This window comes from Cyprinus carpio, chromosome A18 (genome assembly GCF_018340385.1).
Source record: "Cyprinus carpio isolate SPL01 chromosome A18, ASM1834038v1, whole genome shotgun sequence".
In the NCBI taxonomy this organism is placed as follows: Eukaryota; Metazoa; Chordata; class Actinopteri; order Cypriniformes; family Cyprinidae; genus Cyprinus; species Cyprinus carpio.
In genome coordinates this window covers 19,907,681-19,925,508 of record NC_056589.1, presented here as the reverse complement: position 1 = coordinate 19,925,508, position 17,828 = coordinate 19,907,681, and the positions used below count along the sequence as shown (strand labels likewise).

The 17,828-nt window shown below is 36.5% G+C and overlaps 1 protein-coding gene across 5 annotated transcripts in view; it reads right to left on the bottom strand.

Annotated features, from left to right (window-relative positions):
* LOC109110482 (multiple epidermal growth factor-like domains protein 11) overlaps positions 1-17,828 on the bottom strand; it is a 109,795-nt gene that overhangs the window by 70,876 nt on the left and 21,091 nt on the right. For all 5 annotated transcript variants that reach the window (XM_042775318.1, XM_042775320.1, XM_042775319.1 and 2 more), the window contains exons 2-5: positions 14,591-14,723; positions 11,991-12,114; positions 7,913-8,014; positions 7,295-7,395 (exon numbers count right to left, since the gene is read on the bottom strand). In XM_042775318.1, coding sequence (XP_042631252.1) covers positions 7,295-7,395; positions 7,913-8,014; positions 11,991-12,106 — 319 coding nt within the window. In that variant the 5' untranslated portion in view covers positions 12,107-12,114; positions 14,591-14,723. The remainder of the gene's footprint in view (positions 1-7,294; positions 7,396-7,912; positions 8,015-11,990; positions 12,115-14,590; positions 14,724-17,828) is intronic.

Here is a 17,828-nt window from a genome sequence, read left to right as displayed (position 1 = left end):
TGTACTCAATACTTGGTAGGGGCTCCTTTTGCTTTAATTACTGCCTCAATTGGGCGTGGCATGGAGGTGATCAGTTTGTGGCACTGCTGAGGTGGTACAGAAGCCCAGGTTTCTTTGACAGTGGCCTTCAGCTCATCTGCATTTTTTGGTCTCTTGTTTCTCATTTTCCTCTTGACAGGTCTGGTGAGTTTGCTGGCCAGTCAAGCACACCAACACCATGGTCATTTAACCAACTTTTGGTGATTTTGGCAGTGTGGGCAGGTGCCAAATCCTGCTGGAAAATGAAATCAGCATCTTCAAAAAGCTGGTCAACAGAAAGAAGCATGAAGTGCTCAAAAATTTCTTGGTAAACGGTTGTATTGACACAATGGACCAACACCAGCAGATGACATTGCACCCCAAATCATCACAGACTGTGGAAAATCTGAAAAGAGGACTTTGGACCACTGGGCAGCAGTCCAGTTCTTCTCCTCCCAGACTCTAGGACCTTGGTTTGCCAAAATAAATATAAAAAAACTTGCTCTCATCTGAAAAGACGACTTTGGACCACTGGGCAACGGTCCAGTTCTTCTTCTCCTTAGCCCAGGTAAGACACCTCTGAAGTTGTCTGTGGTTCAGGGGTGGCTTAACATGAGGAATACGACAACTGTAGCCAAATTCCTTGACACGCCTTTTTCTTGACAATCCTCATACCTTGACCCCAGCCTCAGTCCATTCCTTGTGAAGTTCACTCAAATTCTTGAATCGATTTTGCTTGACAATCCTCATAAGGCTGTGGTTCTCTCGGTTGGTTGTGCATCTTTTTCTTCCACACTTTTTCCTTCCACTCAACTTTCTGTTAACATGCTTGGATACAGCATTCTGTGAACAGCCAGCTTCTTTGGCAATGAATGTTTGTGGCTTACCCTCCTTGTGAAGGGTTTCACTTACAATAGGGCTGCACGATTAATCGCATGCATTTGTCATGCGTGTCTCATCAGTAAAGCCGGTTCCGTGATTAGCGGTAAATGTCTGTCACCTGTTTTCAAACGGGAGCGGCAGTTAATACACAGAGCCGTAGTTCACTTACAAGCTACGCAATATTCTGTTCATAATTGAGATTAATCGCATTCGATTATGAACACGATATAGCGTAGCTTGTCAGTGAACTACGGCTCTGTGTATTAACTGCCGCTCCCGTTTGAAAAAACAGGTGACAGACATTTACCGCTAATCACGGAACCGGCTTTACTGATGAGACACGCATGACAAATGCATGCGATTAATCGTGCAGCCCTAAATGATTGTCTTCAGGACAACTGTCAGATCAGCAGTCTTCCCCAAGATTGTGTAGCCTAGTGAACCAAACTGAGAGACCATTGAAGGCTCAGGAAACCTTTGCAGGTGTTTTGAGTCGATTAGCTGATTGGCATGTCACCATATTCTAATTAGTTGAGATAGTGAATTGGTGGGTTTTTGTTAAATGTGAGCCAAAATCATCACAATTAAAAGAACCAAAGACTTAAACTACTTCAGTCTGTGTGCGCTGAATTTATTTAATACACAAGTTTCACAATTTGAGTTGAATTACTGAAATAAATGAACTTTTCCACGACATTCTAATTTATTGAGATGCACAAATTAGTTTGGCTGTATTGCTCAGACAACTTGCAAAATAGTAAAACCAACATGAAAAAGAACTGTGATAAAACTGTAAAAATATAATATCCTGAAAATATCACAATACCATATCTCTTCAACATCAACATACAAAAACACATAAATATTTATATATTACATTGCATTTGTAAAAAAATATATATATATATATATATATATATATATATATATATGTGTGTGTGTGTGTGTGTGTGTGTGTGTGTGTGTAGGTGTGTGTGTGTGTGTGTGTGTGTGGGTGGGTGGGTGGTGGGTTTTCTTTGTTTTCTTAACAATATTACATTGCATTTGGCAGACAATTTTTATCCAAAGTGACTAATAATAAAAGAACATAAGCAATTCATAGATCCAAAAATATTCATTGTGTTTACTTTGACTTTTCTTTGTTTTCTTAACACATCACATCTAATTTTATTATAGGGCAAAATTTGTTTGTTGTGATTGGTTGTGATGGAAATGACAGCTCAACTATCAGACAATAATGATAAAAATTTAAATATTACACTGGATTTTCACAGTTAAAATCAAAATAAAACTAAGAGTCTGGGATAAAAAAAATCTATGACTGTGTCCAGTGAATGTGACCTTCACATATCTAAAAGAAAGAAGAGTAAACCCCATAAAAGTTCCAGAACATGTTTGTATGCAGACATTGCAAATTGGCTTCTGGGTTGAAAAAGTTGAGACGAGCCTCTCAGAATAAATATAAACATTTTTGTGCATGCAAATAAATCAAGCTCATAAGCATGAATTAATGTTAATGTGTGTGCATGTTTTGATGCTGGCACACACTAAAGCTGGCTGCATAAAGGTAAAGGATGAGGCAGGACTTGCCCTCATTCCTGGCCAGCATGGTTATAGATTATCGCTCTTGCAGCCTTCACCTGGGCCCTCAATACTGGACATAAGCACAGGAAGGGGATGGGAGAGAGGGAGAATTCCAAATACCCAGAGGATGGTGCTTAGAGCAGAAATGCTCCACACACAGAAAATGCTAAACCTGCCACTGGCAAATAATGCAGTATGGATTTGCACAGCACTGAGAACCTGATATTCAAGCATGCCAGTTCTCCCCCAGCTTAAGAAAAAGAAAAACCCTTAGCATTTTGTGCTGACAAAGACATCAATTTGACTTCCTGAAATCAATGAAGCCATACAACGTGCTCAAAAGGGAGGTTTAGAAAACTCTGATGATTAAATGATTTTTGTTACAATCAGCAATTTCTGATCAGACAACAGACAGAGACAAAATGTTAATTTGTCACATCTTTTCAGCAAATTACAATTAATTTATGTAACGCAGGTGAAAGGATAAAGCATGCCTTCTGAATTGATGACTCAGTCTGAACTGATGAACATGTCTATAATACTTCAGAAAATAAGTCCTGCATTTTAATTAAAATTCAATGAATCTTCTTCCTTCTACACAAAAAAGGTCTATGTCTGCAGGCTGTGGGGAAAAATTATGTCTTTCATTTTGATAAAAGGCTAATCTCATTACACACTGGCGTTATCATACCGTGTAACAATAGAGCTAATTGTAATTGTCATGCATTATTACACCGAATACTCATCAGGCCAAAGATTTAAACATACAGTTTGACAATCAGTCAATCAATCAAATCATTAAATAATCCAAGGTTATTACTGTATGCATCTACCATAAATAATCTGTTATATATCCTAGTATTATGCATGAACTTCTAAATAACAAACACTTCTAAAACAGGATTTGCAAAAAAAAAAAAAAATAAAAAAAAAAAAAAATTCACATCTAATCCATCATTAAAACTAAGATGTAAAATCTACTTTGCGATGGTGCATGGGACTTTATTAGAGCATCTAATTCTACAGCAAGAAGCTGCAGCATGCACATAGCATCATTAATACTGCATCACTAACTATTTGAGACTCTTCTGACCAGATGGTGTAAACTGCTTTGGCTCCATGTACGGTTTCCTTCTGCAAAGAAAAGTCATTTTAGCGCAGTATGAGCAAGATTGCCTTCTCCACATTAAATGCACAATCGACACTTGCAAAAACAGTGCTGGTGTTATGATAGGAATAGACTCATTGGCTAACAACCTACAGTTACTACAGAAGAGCCTTTTTAAGTCCACTGATAGTTTGGGATTGATAGGAATATTGCATGTAGGTTAAATGACACATGATTTGGGCCCATAAAACAAGAAAAAGTCTTGTTCAGTCTTGTTCGATTGACCCACCTGTGGACACCCACAAACATGTCACCTTTCAGCTAATGTACAAGGGTCTGATTCTACCAGGAAAGCAGCTCATAAAAGGCACATATGAGAGTTAAACCCTGAGGTGTTCAGATTGAGAAGAAAAGCAAAGATCCACACATATGTAATGAAAATGGCTTTAATACCTCCTCTTGTCACGACAAAGTGAACATAGCTAGTTCTACAAAGCTCTTAATCCTGCCATTGAGAGCAGTAGGATTATACACAGAGCAGATACAGCAAAAAAAACAACAACCTGAAAACCCACAGCCCTCTCTAAGGTCACCATAGCACAAAAAAATCCTTATTAGATCACTTCTTGCTGGCACCTAACATACAATGGTCAAATTATACCTGGAAATAAAGTCTGAACAAAAAAAATGTCTAAATGAAGAAATACTTTTAACAATACACATTTGTTGGAGACTTGGTTTGTGAAGTTAGTGTCTCTTTAGGTTGTACAGGTAACACAGGTTTGCCACCCAGTCTGGCCTGTGCTCTATTTGCTAAAAGTCTAACAAATAGGCAAAAGTCCACAAATTAAATAAATTAAGTCAATTAAAATAAATTAATTGATTATGTTCATTAAATCAATGCCAAATACAGGTTGGCAAAATCTATTAAAAAAGCAAACTGTGCTTAAGGGAAGTAAAATATCTGTTACATACAGCTTCTAGATGTTTACTGCTTTTATAAAATGCAAAGTAGAGAAACAAGAAAATGCTCAATAAATAAATGCTTTTATTAATATTCACAATAAAAATTCTTCCACCAAGTAACTCAGCATATTAGCCTAAAAATAGATTGTTCATGGTTGCACGCAAGGTAGCATCTTGGTGCACAAACAACTGATTTTACCTATTTTACCAGTCAGAGTTGGAACTACTCATTTTATAAAGCATAATTTGGTCACCTCTATGTGCACAGAGGCAATAAACGTACCATGAAGTCACTGAGGGAAAAAAAAAATTATGCCCACTATCTTCTCCACAGATGGTGTGGTTCCATTACAGAAGCAACTGTTAACATGAAATTGTGGCAGCTATTGTGTGGTAATGGGAACATTACTGATTATTGTCATTGCCTTCTTTCACTCGGACCACCAGACAATGTCAAAACTGATCCCTATCCCAGCTGCACCTAATCCCGTGGTTGTTAGCAGTGCCTTCAGGCTACAGACAAAGCTGGACACAATCCCACTCAATAAGGACAGAAACATGAGATCAACTTTATCTTCAACAGACCATGGTCACTCGCATTCAGCCATAAAAAAATTCCTGTTAAAAAGGTCATTGTTGAAACCTCCTCCTTTCTACAATGACCTTTAGTAACAAAAGAACAACATCTGGTGAACAAGCTGCTGATTTACAAGAGGGTTGCAATCCATGTATTTCTCTCTTTTGGCTCCTATTGTTCAATATTCTAAATTTTATTCAATGGGAACCAAAAGAAATTCAAGAGGATTTGGTCAATTGGTAAATTAGTTTAATTGTAAGAGGAATAGGTAACCCCAAAATAAAAATTACATCATCATTTAATCATGCTCTTCTTGTACTGCTTTATTCAATTTCTTATTTCTGTGCAATTCAAAATGAAAAAAATATGAAGAATGGTCACGCTGCTCTCCTCCATACAATTTAAGTAGATGGGGACCAGGGGATCTCACATTTAAAAAAAATATGTTATGTTATGTTATGTTATGTTATTATGTTATGTTATAAAAGTAGAAAAATAAATAGTTAGGAAAAAAAATAAAAAAAAGTTTCAACTTTCATTGCTTGGACATTGACTATGTTCCACCAAAGAAATAAACAGGTTTTAAATAAATAGGTTTTCATTTTTGGATTAATTAATCCTTTCAAAGCTAAAAAGAGAAACAGCATGAGCAAATATATCAATTAAATAACTGCTTGAAATATTAAATTTCTCAGTACCTGCTGTCATGAGAGCAAGGTGTGAAACCGTAAAATTAAAAATGTCCTTGGATCATAAAAACTGATTTCTGTGGCATATGTAAATGTCTAGGCTTTTAAATCAAACTACAAAGACTGACAATGCCGGTTAGGTCCCTGTGACACAATGACAGCAAAACAGCTGCTGGGTCTCATGGCTTGTTCCATGGTAAAGTGTAAAATTCTCTTTGATATTGTGAAATTAAAATGAAGATTAATTATGAATTAGTGTGACTTCATTTAAAGGCATCGCAGGTTAGTAATCAGCATTTCAACCGTCCACACCGTCTGTGGCTTATCCACCTCTCTTCATAACACTGAACTGAAGTAAAGTTTTATGATTCCTGCAGAGCTGAACACCACAGCAGACCATATCCTGAATTAATGTAGGCTGTTAATTTCTTTCATTCTCATGGGAGTCCATTTAAAACGCACAGGCTGAAGAATTACATAACATTATGCTTATTAATGTCAAGATGCTTTAGGAGTGGACACTGAGTTGGGACAGAATACATTATTCATAACCTTACATATTCAAAGCCTAAAAAGATGACCACAGGTATTAGTTTCATCAGCTCTTATGGGCAACATAGTTGTCCATATTTAGCCATCCATCAGAAAGCCCGTCTCTTGTTAATAAGGCCGAGTAGCTGTGAGGGCATCAAATCCCATTTGCTCTTAAGCTACTTGTGCTGATTTTTATCCTCTCCCTGGAGCTCAGTAAGACTGTCATTTACCTCATCACCTTGACACGGTTCTGTGTGAGGTCCTTCCACACAGAGATTTTTGCATATTGTCAAACAACCACTGAACCGTGCGAGCCAAAGGTCTGAGCTGATTGACAGGATTTGCTCACTCGTGATTAAAACACATTAAAGAATAATGAGTCAGGCCAACACAATAACCAATCCTGAGAAACAAAACACACATTTACAGTCTTGGCAGAAAAAAAAAAAAAAAATCTAGTATAAAAACATTTTTTGCTCATAAAATAATCGCTAAAATCTATCATTCAGACCACAGCAAGGGAAAGTTGTTATTTCCTTAATTAGAGTATTATCTCCAGAAAGGGAGGAATTAGAACATTGTATTTGCACTGAATCACTCAAGATTCCTTTTTCTAAAAATGAGCGATAACTGAATGCTATTAACGCAACTGTAATGGCGTACTGGCAGTGTAAAACTGAAAATACGAGCAAACCCAATATGAGTAGAACTAGTAATGAAAGGCACAAATTATGCCTGAAATATGCAGTTGCAAAAATGCCTCAAAGATGGCTGAGATTTTGAAGAATGCCTTCCAGATAAAGGAGCTGGGTTCAAGGCTTTAGAGGACATCGCTCAAGCAGATGAATGCTTTTATTGTGCTCATAACCACTTGCAAGAAAGAGAAATTGAACTGTGCTGATTTAAGAGGATAAGTGAAATATGAAAGACACTCACGGACACACAAGTCTCCGCTCTCGAAGTAGCCAGGGCAGCATTGAGAACGTCGACGGTACATGGTCCTCACTCCACGCCGATAAGCTGTCTTGTAGCTGGTCCTGAGATGGAAACACGTACACATACACATAAGCGAAAGCATGAACATCAGTTACCTGGCAGGTGAACTTCACAAGGGCAGAGACACAAGGACATTATGCACCTGGCTACAGTTAGCTTTTTTGTTTGTGTCTAATCCAAGCTACACCCTAGAGGTGGCAAGGGGAGAAATAAACATAATTAAAGTGAGTTAAGGAAAAGTTTCCGTGTTCGGTGAAGGACATCTCGCCTCTAAATGCAACATTGTAGCACTCATTGAGCCCACAGCTTTTAGCCGGGACACTGACGATAAAGTCTTTAATGCAGCAATTAAAACCAATGTAATGTCGGGTGACAGTCAAACAGCCATTTCCATTCCGACTCTGACCACTACAATCACGGCTAGTAACATTAACACTTGGTAATAAAGACACTGGCACATCGGCACCTTGGTTTTTATGTGTCTGGTAGGGGAGTGCTGCTTGTTGCCATGAAGTGGAATCGTGACAACTGTAGTTCAAAGGTCAGGGTCATGCTCACCTGTGTCTGGTGCATTTAAACCAATTGAGGATGTCGGTGCACCTGGTGTAGTAGATCTGGTCAAAAGGATGAGCGTAGGACTCCTGAACAGTCACTGCGTAGCTGAAAGAGAGAAAGACCAAGGAGAAATTTAAATATATAAATAAAAATATAATTTTTTTTTTTCTTGCTGAAATACATTCAGGTTCCTCAACCCTTTAGACTTTAGGCCCCACTGTCTAATACAATATTAAAATACTGATACTACCTCTGGCACTTCTGCTGTAATTACAAAAACACTGCTTTTTTTTCTTACTTTTTATTAACAGAAATTGGGAGTGTGTATATATATAATTAAAGTCATCCTGTGGACCCCTTGGAATTTTGCTGAGGCTCCCCAGAAGCCTCAACTCCCTGGTTAAGAACCAACTAGGTCAATATATGGCTTGATACCTTACACATTTTTGCTGTAAAGTGCATTAAATGCATACAGTACATAATTGTTTTATTGCTTATTTATTCTTTAAAAAAAAGTATAATTGCCTTTTTAATGGCATTTTCCATTGTGACAACGTAGCCCATATAGTATGGCAGCATTCCCTGCTATTGGTCAAAACGTGTTAAAGGAACTGTATATTTGGTCCTGAGCATTAAGGGTGCAAAGTTTGAGCTTTTTTGTAGTCAGGACATTTGCGTATTTGCATATGCAGCAATAAACCTACCCCAAGAAATAGCCACTGGAGTAAAAAGTGACAACTTGCCGTGTGGGACCCTTACCTGAAATTGCCCAAACATGATTATGCTGCAGGGAAACAAAGAATTTGCTGGTACTGCTTGTAATTAACTGTACTGTGAAGGTACTGTATCCCAAGAAACAAAACCATAACATACCCAAATGTAATATTCAGACAAGTATCCATCTATTTTGCTTGAAGTTCAAAACAACTTGTTATCTCTAATAATAACAAGACTATTTCCCTTCCAAAGCTACAGCAAATCTAGAAAAACAAGATGTCTTGTTCCAACTTCCTTGAAAAAAAGTTACAAAACTGTTGCCAACAAAATGAAACTAAAGCTCAGAAGTATTCTCTTTCTTGGAAGCAATGCTAAAACTCAATCATCTCTGCAGCCCTCTGTCCTCCTCTCTGCAGAGGCAATTGCTCCTGCTTATTTGTTATAACTGATAAGACCCTTTAAAAACAATAATTTTTCAGGCAATAGGTTCAGTCCAAAGAGATTGTTCTGGTCAACTGTATGCTGTTCTGCCTGTTTTATTTTAGCAACTTATCCTTACTCTCCCTCCCTCCCTCCCTCACACACACACACACACACACACACACAAACAAAAAAACACAAACACAAAAACACACACACACACACACACACACAAGGTTAATAATAAGAACATCAATATTGTTTTGTGTATTTAGTAAGTGAACCTAATACCTGTAGGCAAGTGTAACCAGATCAACACTCCCAAACACAATCCTTTACATTGCTTTAACTGTGCTATTAAAAGTGAATACAGTCAATACAGGAACAAACAAATGTAAATCCCCTAAATCTCTGAGATAACAGAATAGAACTGAAATGCACATTGTGTGTTTTTCGACTAATCCAAACAGCTCATAACCACTTACACCCCACCTTATACAGAACAAAAGTTTAACCACTGTTGTAAATTTTCATCACATATCCATTCAAGTAATATCCATTCTGTTCGATTCTGACCATAAATATAAATATATAAAACAACTTTTTATTTCAGGCAACACGATCAGTGTTGGGGATTCACCTTACTTGACACTGGGCATTAACTTGACACAAAATCAACATTATTTTGAAAAACTAACTACTAAAAAAAGTAGTCAAGTTAGTAGCATTACTTCTTACGCTACTAACTTGACTACCTTTATCTGTAGCTCAGCTGTTCACAATATTGTTGATTTTTTTAGTAATAAGCTATTTTTTTCAGCAAGCAGCAGTTGACAAACATATTAAGTTGTATTTAACATCACATTCAAATGTTTGTACTGGCAATATATTGACGTCACTTAAATGCAATACATATATCCAGCTTTATATTAAATCCAATGGACTCCTAAACATAATTTGAGCCCCACCAAATATTCACTTAAATGCTTATTGCTATGTATTCAACTCAGTTACATAAATTACGGTGTATTCTAGTGTATTTATTGTTGTAAATGTATCTCTTCAAGTTGGATCCAGTTATCCTAACTGAGATTGTCTGATTTTGTAGTTTAATTTATACTGCTTTTCAAAATAGTAGCTTGGCTGTAGTTGAACGATTTTATATGATGAGAAGCCTGTAAGCAGCATCACAACATTGTTTTTAAAGTTTTAAAATATAATAATAATAATTATGGGGAATTTTAAATAGTCGAAGATTCGATGCATTATGCCATTATGCCCAAAAAGTTAATAAAAAACCTATTAAAACAAATATAAATAAAATTTATGATCATGCCATTTTTGCTATATGGGGTCTGATTTCACATAGAACTACTGGTTTTCTCCCAATAAGTTAATATACAGCCTATTAAAATAATTCTGTATATAAGAATCTGAAATGAAAGAAGCTTTAAATAAATATTTTAACATGCGTGAATAAATCCAACCACCTTTATAGATTTAAGTTTAACTTTCCATAATCCGTGACCGACAGAGGAGCATTTTGGCGGCGGGATTTAAAACTTTAACAAGACTCAAATTGACACAGGCACAGTGAAAGACTGGAAACATTACAGCAGGTTAAAATATATTTCAAAAAATACCAACCTCTTAAAATATCCATTATGTAAAATTAATCTCCAATAAAACATAACAAATATAATCTGCAGTAAAGCACTTCATTGTAGTACTAAGGTGACTATCTCTTCAGTGCGCAGCGTGAGCAGGACAAACAACAATACAGAATATTAATAACTATGACTGGGACTGTCATATACATAACAATTATAATAAGGATACTATTATAATAAAACACTGTGAATTTTTAGAGTTTAGTTGCTGTGTTTCTACACGTTGTTGTGTGAAGAACACATCCACAAAAGGAGTTCATTCAGAGCTACACATTCGTGCATTCGGGGCATTTTGTGCAGATTGCCTGTAAGTCGTAATATTAATGTTATGTTGTATAAAAATCAAAACAAAATAAATAATAAATAAAATATCAGTCAAATCAAAAACATTAAAAAAAATGCTATCAAATTCTACAACATCAGCCAACTCAACCGAAAAAAACAAAAAACAGAAATGCAGAACATTAATAACTACTGTCATATACATAATGTTATAATGAGAGCACTATTGTAAAAAATGCTGTGAATTCTTAGGTTTGATCAAAACATAAAACATTATTTACCTCGTTTGTATCTGTGAGGCATCTGTTACACATTTTAATGTAAATTAGTGTTAACGTAATTATGACTGTCGAATGTCTGACTTGACTCTTGGTAATGTATTTTGCCCCGCCCCCAAAACATACGATTCGACTATCAGTCGAATATCGACAAGATTCGAAAATTCCGATTCAACTATGAAAATCCTTAGTCGGGGACACCCCTAATAATAATAATAATTATTATTAAATTGTATTATAATTTTTTTGTTTAATAACAATACTAAAAACACTTACTATCATTAGTAGAAGTTGAGGTATTGTTAATTATTTAGATTATTATTATTATTTCAGAATATTCTTATATTAAGAATCTTATATCTTATAATATTCTCATATTAAGAATATTCTTATTAAGTATCCATACAATGTACAATTTATGTATGATAAATAAATAAATAAATAAATAAATAAATAAATAAATAAATAAATAAATAAATAAATTCATTCATTAATTTCAGACACATAAATTTTTACCATGAACACAGCCACAGCCCATTATAACTCAAACAATCACACAGACATAAACCAGATAACCATTAAATTACATTCCTCTTTTGACCAAAACATCCTTCTGGCATGTCAGAGAGGAATAACTACACTGTGTGAATCCTGCAATTGATAAACGGAAGGTAAATCCAGAAGGAGTTTAACACGAGAGAGCCCCTCTCTCACCTCTCCCAGTGACTGCAGACATTGGGGTCATCTGGGTTGAGACTCCATGCGCTGATAATGAGGCCCAGAACAGCCAGCACAGGCAGGGCTAATGGGTAGGCCCGTACCGGCCCCATGACTCCTCCTGAGAGAATGAGAGTGAGAAAGAGAGAGAGTGAGAGAGTCCTTTATCATTCTTCTAAATTGGAGCCCTTGGAACATTCTTGGAAGTGCAGTGAAAAGAGATGACTTTTTAAGAATAATATCAATATCAAGAAATGTCTTTGTTATCAGCTGACCGAAATGGGTGAATAACCAAAGTGTGGTGGCAGATGGCTGATATAATGGTGTGATACAGACTCATATAATTTAATTAAAACAAATGAGATATACACTAACACTTTTTTTTTTTTTTTTTTTACATAATATTTACTTAATAATCTCAAAATGTCCAAATATTGTGTGATTCATTCGTCTGGTCGATACACCGGTATTTATGCACATTATATTCATGCGTACTTGTGTTACTGTATATGTTCTGTAACACTTAGCACAGGATATTAGTCCCATGTCAGTGATGAAGGATTCTTTAAGATCACACAGGGTGAACAGTTTGTTTAAACTGTCAAGATATTTCATTAGACACATGATGGGAGATGAGCATGTGTGTGATGAATTGACATGACAGAGACAGATGTAGAAGGGCAAGTGAATGACACACTGCTCAAGCATGGGCCAGCGAAGCGTGAAAGCACTGATTATGTTAAACGGCAGGGGGTATTGCAGAAGGACACAAGAACAACAGTTTGCTTGATTCTAGGCAACTCTTATGTATCTGATCAGAAAAGAAGCACTATTACAACCATTTACATCCTACTGAGGCATAAGTGAGTGTGTTTGTGACATTTTTATGATTTTGAGCTTTGTTTGGACTCTATACCTGATCTGTTAACACTGTTAAAGATTTGCATGACGTGTCTAATAAAATTGGCTTCACTCACTTGCCAATCTGAGAACACTGAAAGGTCTTCACAGGTCATTCTAGCGTGAGAGAAAATCAATATTGATTTCACTTCCACTATATAATAGTTCATTCAAAGGCAGAGACTTAAGTCATGTTCATTTTTGTAAAAAGGTTCATTTACACAGTCACCCTTTGAAGGCTGACTTGACACTGCTGTATCATTCCACACTTCGTATCATTCCTTACAGCTGTAAGATATCTCCATTAGAGTAAGGCTGTTATGATGTTCTGCTCAGCTCTACAAACAGCCGTTCCCTATAGTGTATCACTAAAATGACAACTTGGAAGTTAAAATGATGCACACTGGTTTCATTTGTATTCCTAGGTAGATAAATATTTTTGCATGCTTGTATAGACTTTGAAATGTACAATAACGTAAAAGATGTAAAATCTTTAAGAATCTTCTGATGGTTGGTCAGAACCACAATTGATAAAACCTTTACAAGGGTACCGCAGAAGCTAAGACCTCTTTATTAGCTTTTTTGTTCATAAAATCAAAAACACTGTCAGTGTTAGAGTCATTTACTCACCTCTGTTACAACGGTTCTGGAAAGTCTAAAAAATTTAAATATATTAATTAAATTAATCAAAAGTCACACATGAATTCAGAACATCTTAAAAAACTTCTCATCAACTAATAATCAAAAAAAAAAAACATTATTATTTCCACAAAAAAAATAATAAGCATTCAACAATAATAATAATAATAATAAAAGTTCATTTTTAACTAACACCAAATTAGCATATTAGAATGATTTTTGAAGGATTGTGTGACACTGAAGACTGGAGTAATAGCTGCTTAAAATTTGCATTCTGCATTGCCGTTACAAGAATTAATTACATTTTAAAATATATTAAAACAGAAAGCAGTTATTTTAAATTGTAATAATATTTCATAATATTACAGTTGTTGTTACTGTAGTTTTAATAAATGCAGCATCTGCGAAGATAAGAGACTAGAAATATCTTACCGATCTCAAACTTTTGAGCAGTAGTATATGTTGAAACTAAATTTAAAGGTAAGATCAGGTAGAAACAGCTCTTCAAAGTAGGAACAAAAACCAATTGCAGGTTACCATTTTTACAGTGAGTAGCTGTTGATTTGTCCTGCTAACCTTTAAACACATGCCAATTTTAATGCATGACAGTTACTGACAACACTAAGTGACATCCAAATTATAGAAGTAAATGTAGAATGTCCGCTATAAACATACAGTATGTAGATGGCAAAAGCAATAAGTTTTAAGGCATGATCAGACCACTTCTTCTGTAATGAATTCCATTTATTATGAATCACTGATTTGCACCGTAAGATCACTTAGCCTTTAATCAAAATGCATCTGCGGCTCTCTGTTATCCCCATAGACTTGCAGTGGTTCTCGAGTATGAAAAAGATTGTACTTTTGTCATGGCTTTAAGTAGGAGTACCATAATGAGGCATCTGACATCAAATTATTCTGTGCTTCCTCTTGAAGTGCAGGTGACTCTAATGAACACTGATTTCTATTAATCAAAGCTGCGTGGATCCAACTGGTATAATGGTGATTGCGAATGAGGATAGACAGGAGCAAAGGCGATGGATCCTGGTAGGACTCACCTCAGACCACGGGCTACAATCCCTGGAGATGTCTGCTGTGGAAGATCACTGCTTGCCTGAACCAGACAACCAGACACAGACGAGCTGGAGACCAGACAGACCAATTATCAGACTTAAAGCAAAGAGAGGGCACCTGGGTATTGAGAAAAAGAGAGAAGAAACATTTAGTGTTCAACTTTAGAACAAGAGAGCACAAGAGAGCAGGGAAAAGGTCTAATTGACAAAAAAGAATAAAAGATTGAGGAAAAGGGACACTCAGGAGAGGGACTCAAGCATTAGAAGCTCTCCAATGCAACAGCTGCTAAATCCCCGATATTAAATCTAAATTGCACCTCCAGTTTGGAGGGAATGAAACATTGGGCTTATTCGCCTCCTGCTAACACACAAGGGTGAGAGCTTACATTACCTTAAGAGCATGGAGTGTCAAAGCCTCTCATCGCCCCGCAAGCGCCACAAGAGCATTCTCAACAATAGCAAAGGAGAACAAGCTGTTCATGGCCATTAACAACACAATGACAAGTACTGCCGTGCCAACAGCTCGGGTCTAACTAGAGGCCTCGTATTCCTCTGCCTCATTACACTGATCTTCATTATGCCTGCATCGGGCCGTGGGTCATCAACGTCGGGTTCGGGAAAAAATGAGAAAAATAACACTGCGGGTACAAACAAAAGATTCTGTTTCCTTGCTGTCATCAAGATTCATTATTTATTCTCCTTCAGACTCAGAACAGGCCGGGGCAGAAAGCCGCAGGCGAGGACACGGAGTGGAACAAGAGCAGGAAGATGAGCTGGAAGCGCACTGGAGGGGACAGGCTGTCTGGAAGTGACCTCTTCCACCGCTGTTCTGTCTACATGCTGAAAAGTTCAGCAGTCTGCCTCTAAAGCGACTGGGTCTTGTTTGTCTGTCTAAGTAGTCCGTGGAGCATCACTGAGACACAAGATACTAAGATGTGATGGAGGTGCAGTAATCCACGACTCTGTATTGCAGCTTGTGTTCTGTTGGATTTACATAAGACGTATTCCTTAGAATCCTAAGGGGAAATTCTATGAACAAATGATGCTCTGAATTCTTCTGTTTATTAGTGGCAACAAGCCTAAGGGTGCAAAATAGGATTGCATATATTACCCCAATGAGGCCCTCAGGGTGGAATGTATAGGCACATCACTGGACTCATTACAGAACATAATGAAGTGTGTAATTGAAAGCTAACTGAATGAAAGGTGGGTTAGATTGAACTGAAAGTGGAATTTTCATTTGAAAGAAGCTAACTCTGTAAATAATTCAACTGAACACTGTAGAACTGAACACTGTAGTATGACTGCATCTTGCTATCACAAAGCCACTCACATAGATTTACATTTTCAGCATCACAGTGTTGAATAAGCGTAATGGCTGGATTAGATTTTTAAATGACCCAACATTTCTGAATGGTAGTGTAGGTTATCAGCCAATATTATATACAGTTTTTAATTTATCGTATCAGCCAACATTCAATTTTGATGTTCTGGTGCTTTGTAGTTTTTAGTATTTTATTTATATTTAGACAAAACTGCATCAAATTTAATATCAGCCATTTATCATAATCAGCCATAACATGAAAACAATTAATCGGCTGAACGGTACTGAAATTTTAATATCAAGCATCTTTACAGTGAGGTAGTATTTGTTTAAAACATTACATCACACTTCAAGATTAATCTTTGAATAAAACCTCTCAGACAAACAGCTTAGTGTTATTAAAATGACAAAATGCATTAGGCTCTGTTCTGCTGTCATGTATTTCAATGGTTGTAGTATTACATGACATCCATGAGACAAATGGGTAACTAAAAGTATTTCACCCAAGACGGTGATACTGAAATATGAAGCCATACCATTTTACTTCTCATTAATGAGTCTGTGCACATAGAACAATAACATAAACCTCAGATCAATATGGTGGGTCACAATGTGTATTTGTTGTCTGCCTAGCATTCACAATAAGAACAACATGTTCCATTGTCTCCGTTTCACACACTAAAGATCCTCTTCATAAAACTAAAACTCCCTTTTGACTTCATTTATCCTGCTGCACTTATTTTTGGCTTTGGGATACAACAGTGCAGTAGTCTTCACAGACATCGTGGTGTGTAAATAATGAAAAGTGCCAGGTGATACTGCTCTGTGTCCAGACTCTTGAGAGAAAAAGGGTGCTTTAAAATACTCAACCAACTCTGTATTCCCACCTTGTCAACCAAAGAGGACATTGACATGATTCAGGACATGCACGTATTAGAGCTCAACGCAATTAATCGACCGATTCCCTGATCCCCCTGCATCTGAGCCCCTCTGTGAGTGATGTTATGGGTCTGCTGGCAGTTCTCTCAACGATAAAGTAAAAGCAACCCATCTACTTAGACAGGAGTCATGAACATATCTAAGTTTATGTCAGCATGTCACCATGCTATGGTTATTTATTTCTGTCCTCATTTAGGAGAAGCTACTGACTATTTACATATAATCATTTAGAAACTGAAGAGGTTGCTGACGTTGGAGTGAAGACGCAGATTAGAACCGCTGACATGATATTTTCCGTGAGAATTTCAGTAATGATTGATTTCATTTACAGCACAATGTTCTACTGTACTACACATTTACACCCATCACATGATTTCTGTCTTTATACAAAACTAGATTAGTTTTGTTAACACTAAATGCACCAGTTACAACTATGTTTACACTGCAAGCCTGATTCTCAATTTTTTTTTAAACGTGGCCAATATCAGATTTGTGTGTGAATCGGTCACAGTCCTCAACTGACCCGAATTTGCAAAAGAACAATAACAAAGAAGGTACATGACACGCTGTCAAATAAAAGTAAACATGGAGGCCACTGAAGTCAGTGCTTAAGCGTTCATTTATAAGGTCTCGTGCCGTGGAAGCCAGTCAATCTGTACGCAGACGATAAGTAGGACAAAGATATTTTTTTCTCAGGTTTTGTTTGTGATCACCATAATACTTAAGTTGTAACACCTCACTGTCCCTCCACAAAGTATCTTCACAGCTTTCTTCTATATTAATCAAGTGCCAAAAGAACTACCAAAATGTAAAATCTTTGAATTGACTCGCATCAGCTAAGAATTGTGATGAATGTCAATCCAAAGTGAGATAAAAGTCTCATGAATTCAGCATTAGACCTGTATTTGAATTAGGACCACATATGGAAGTAGAAAAGATTGTATTGAAAAGATCAGATTC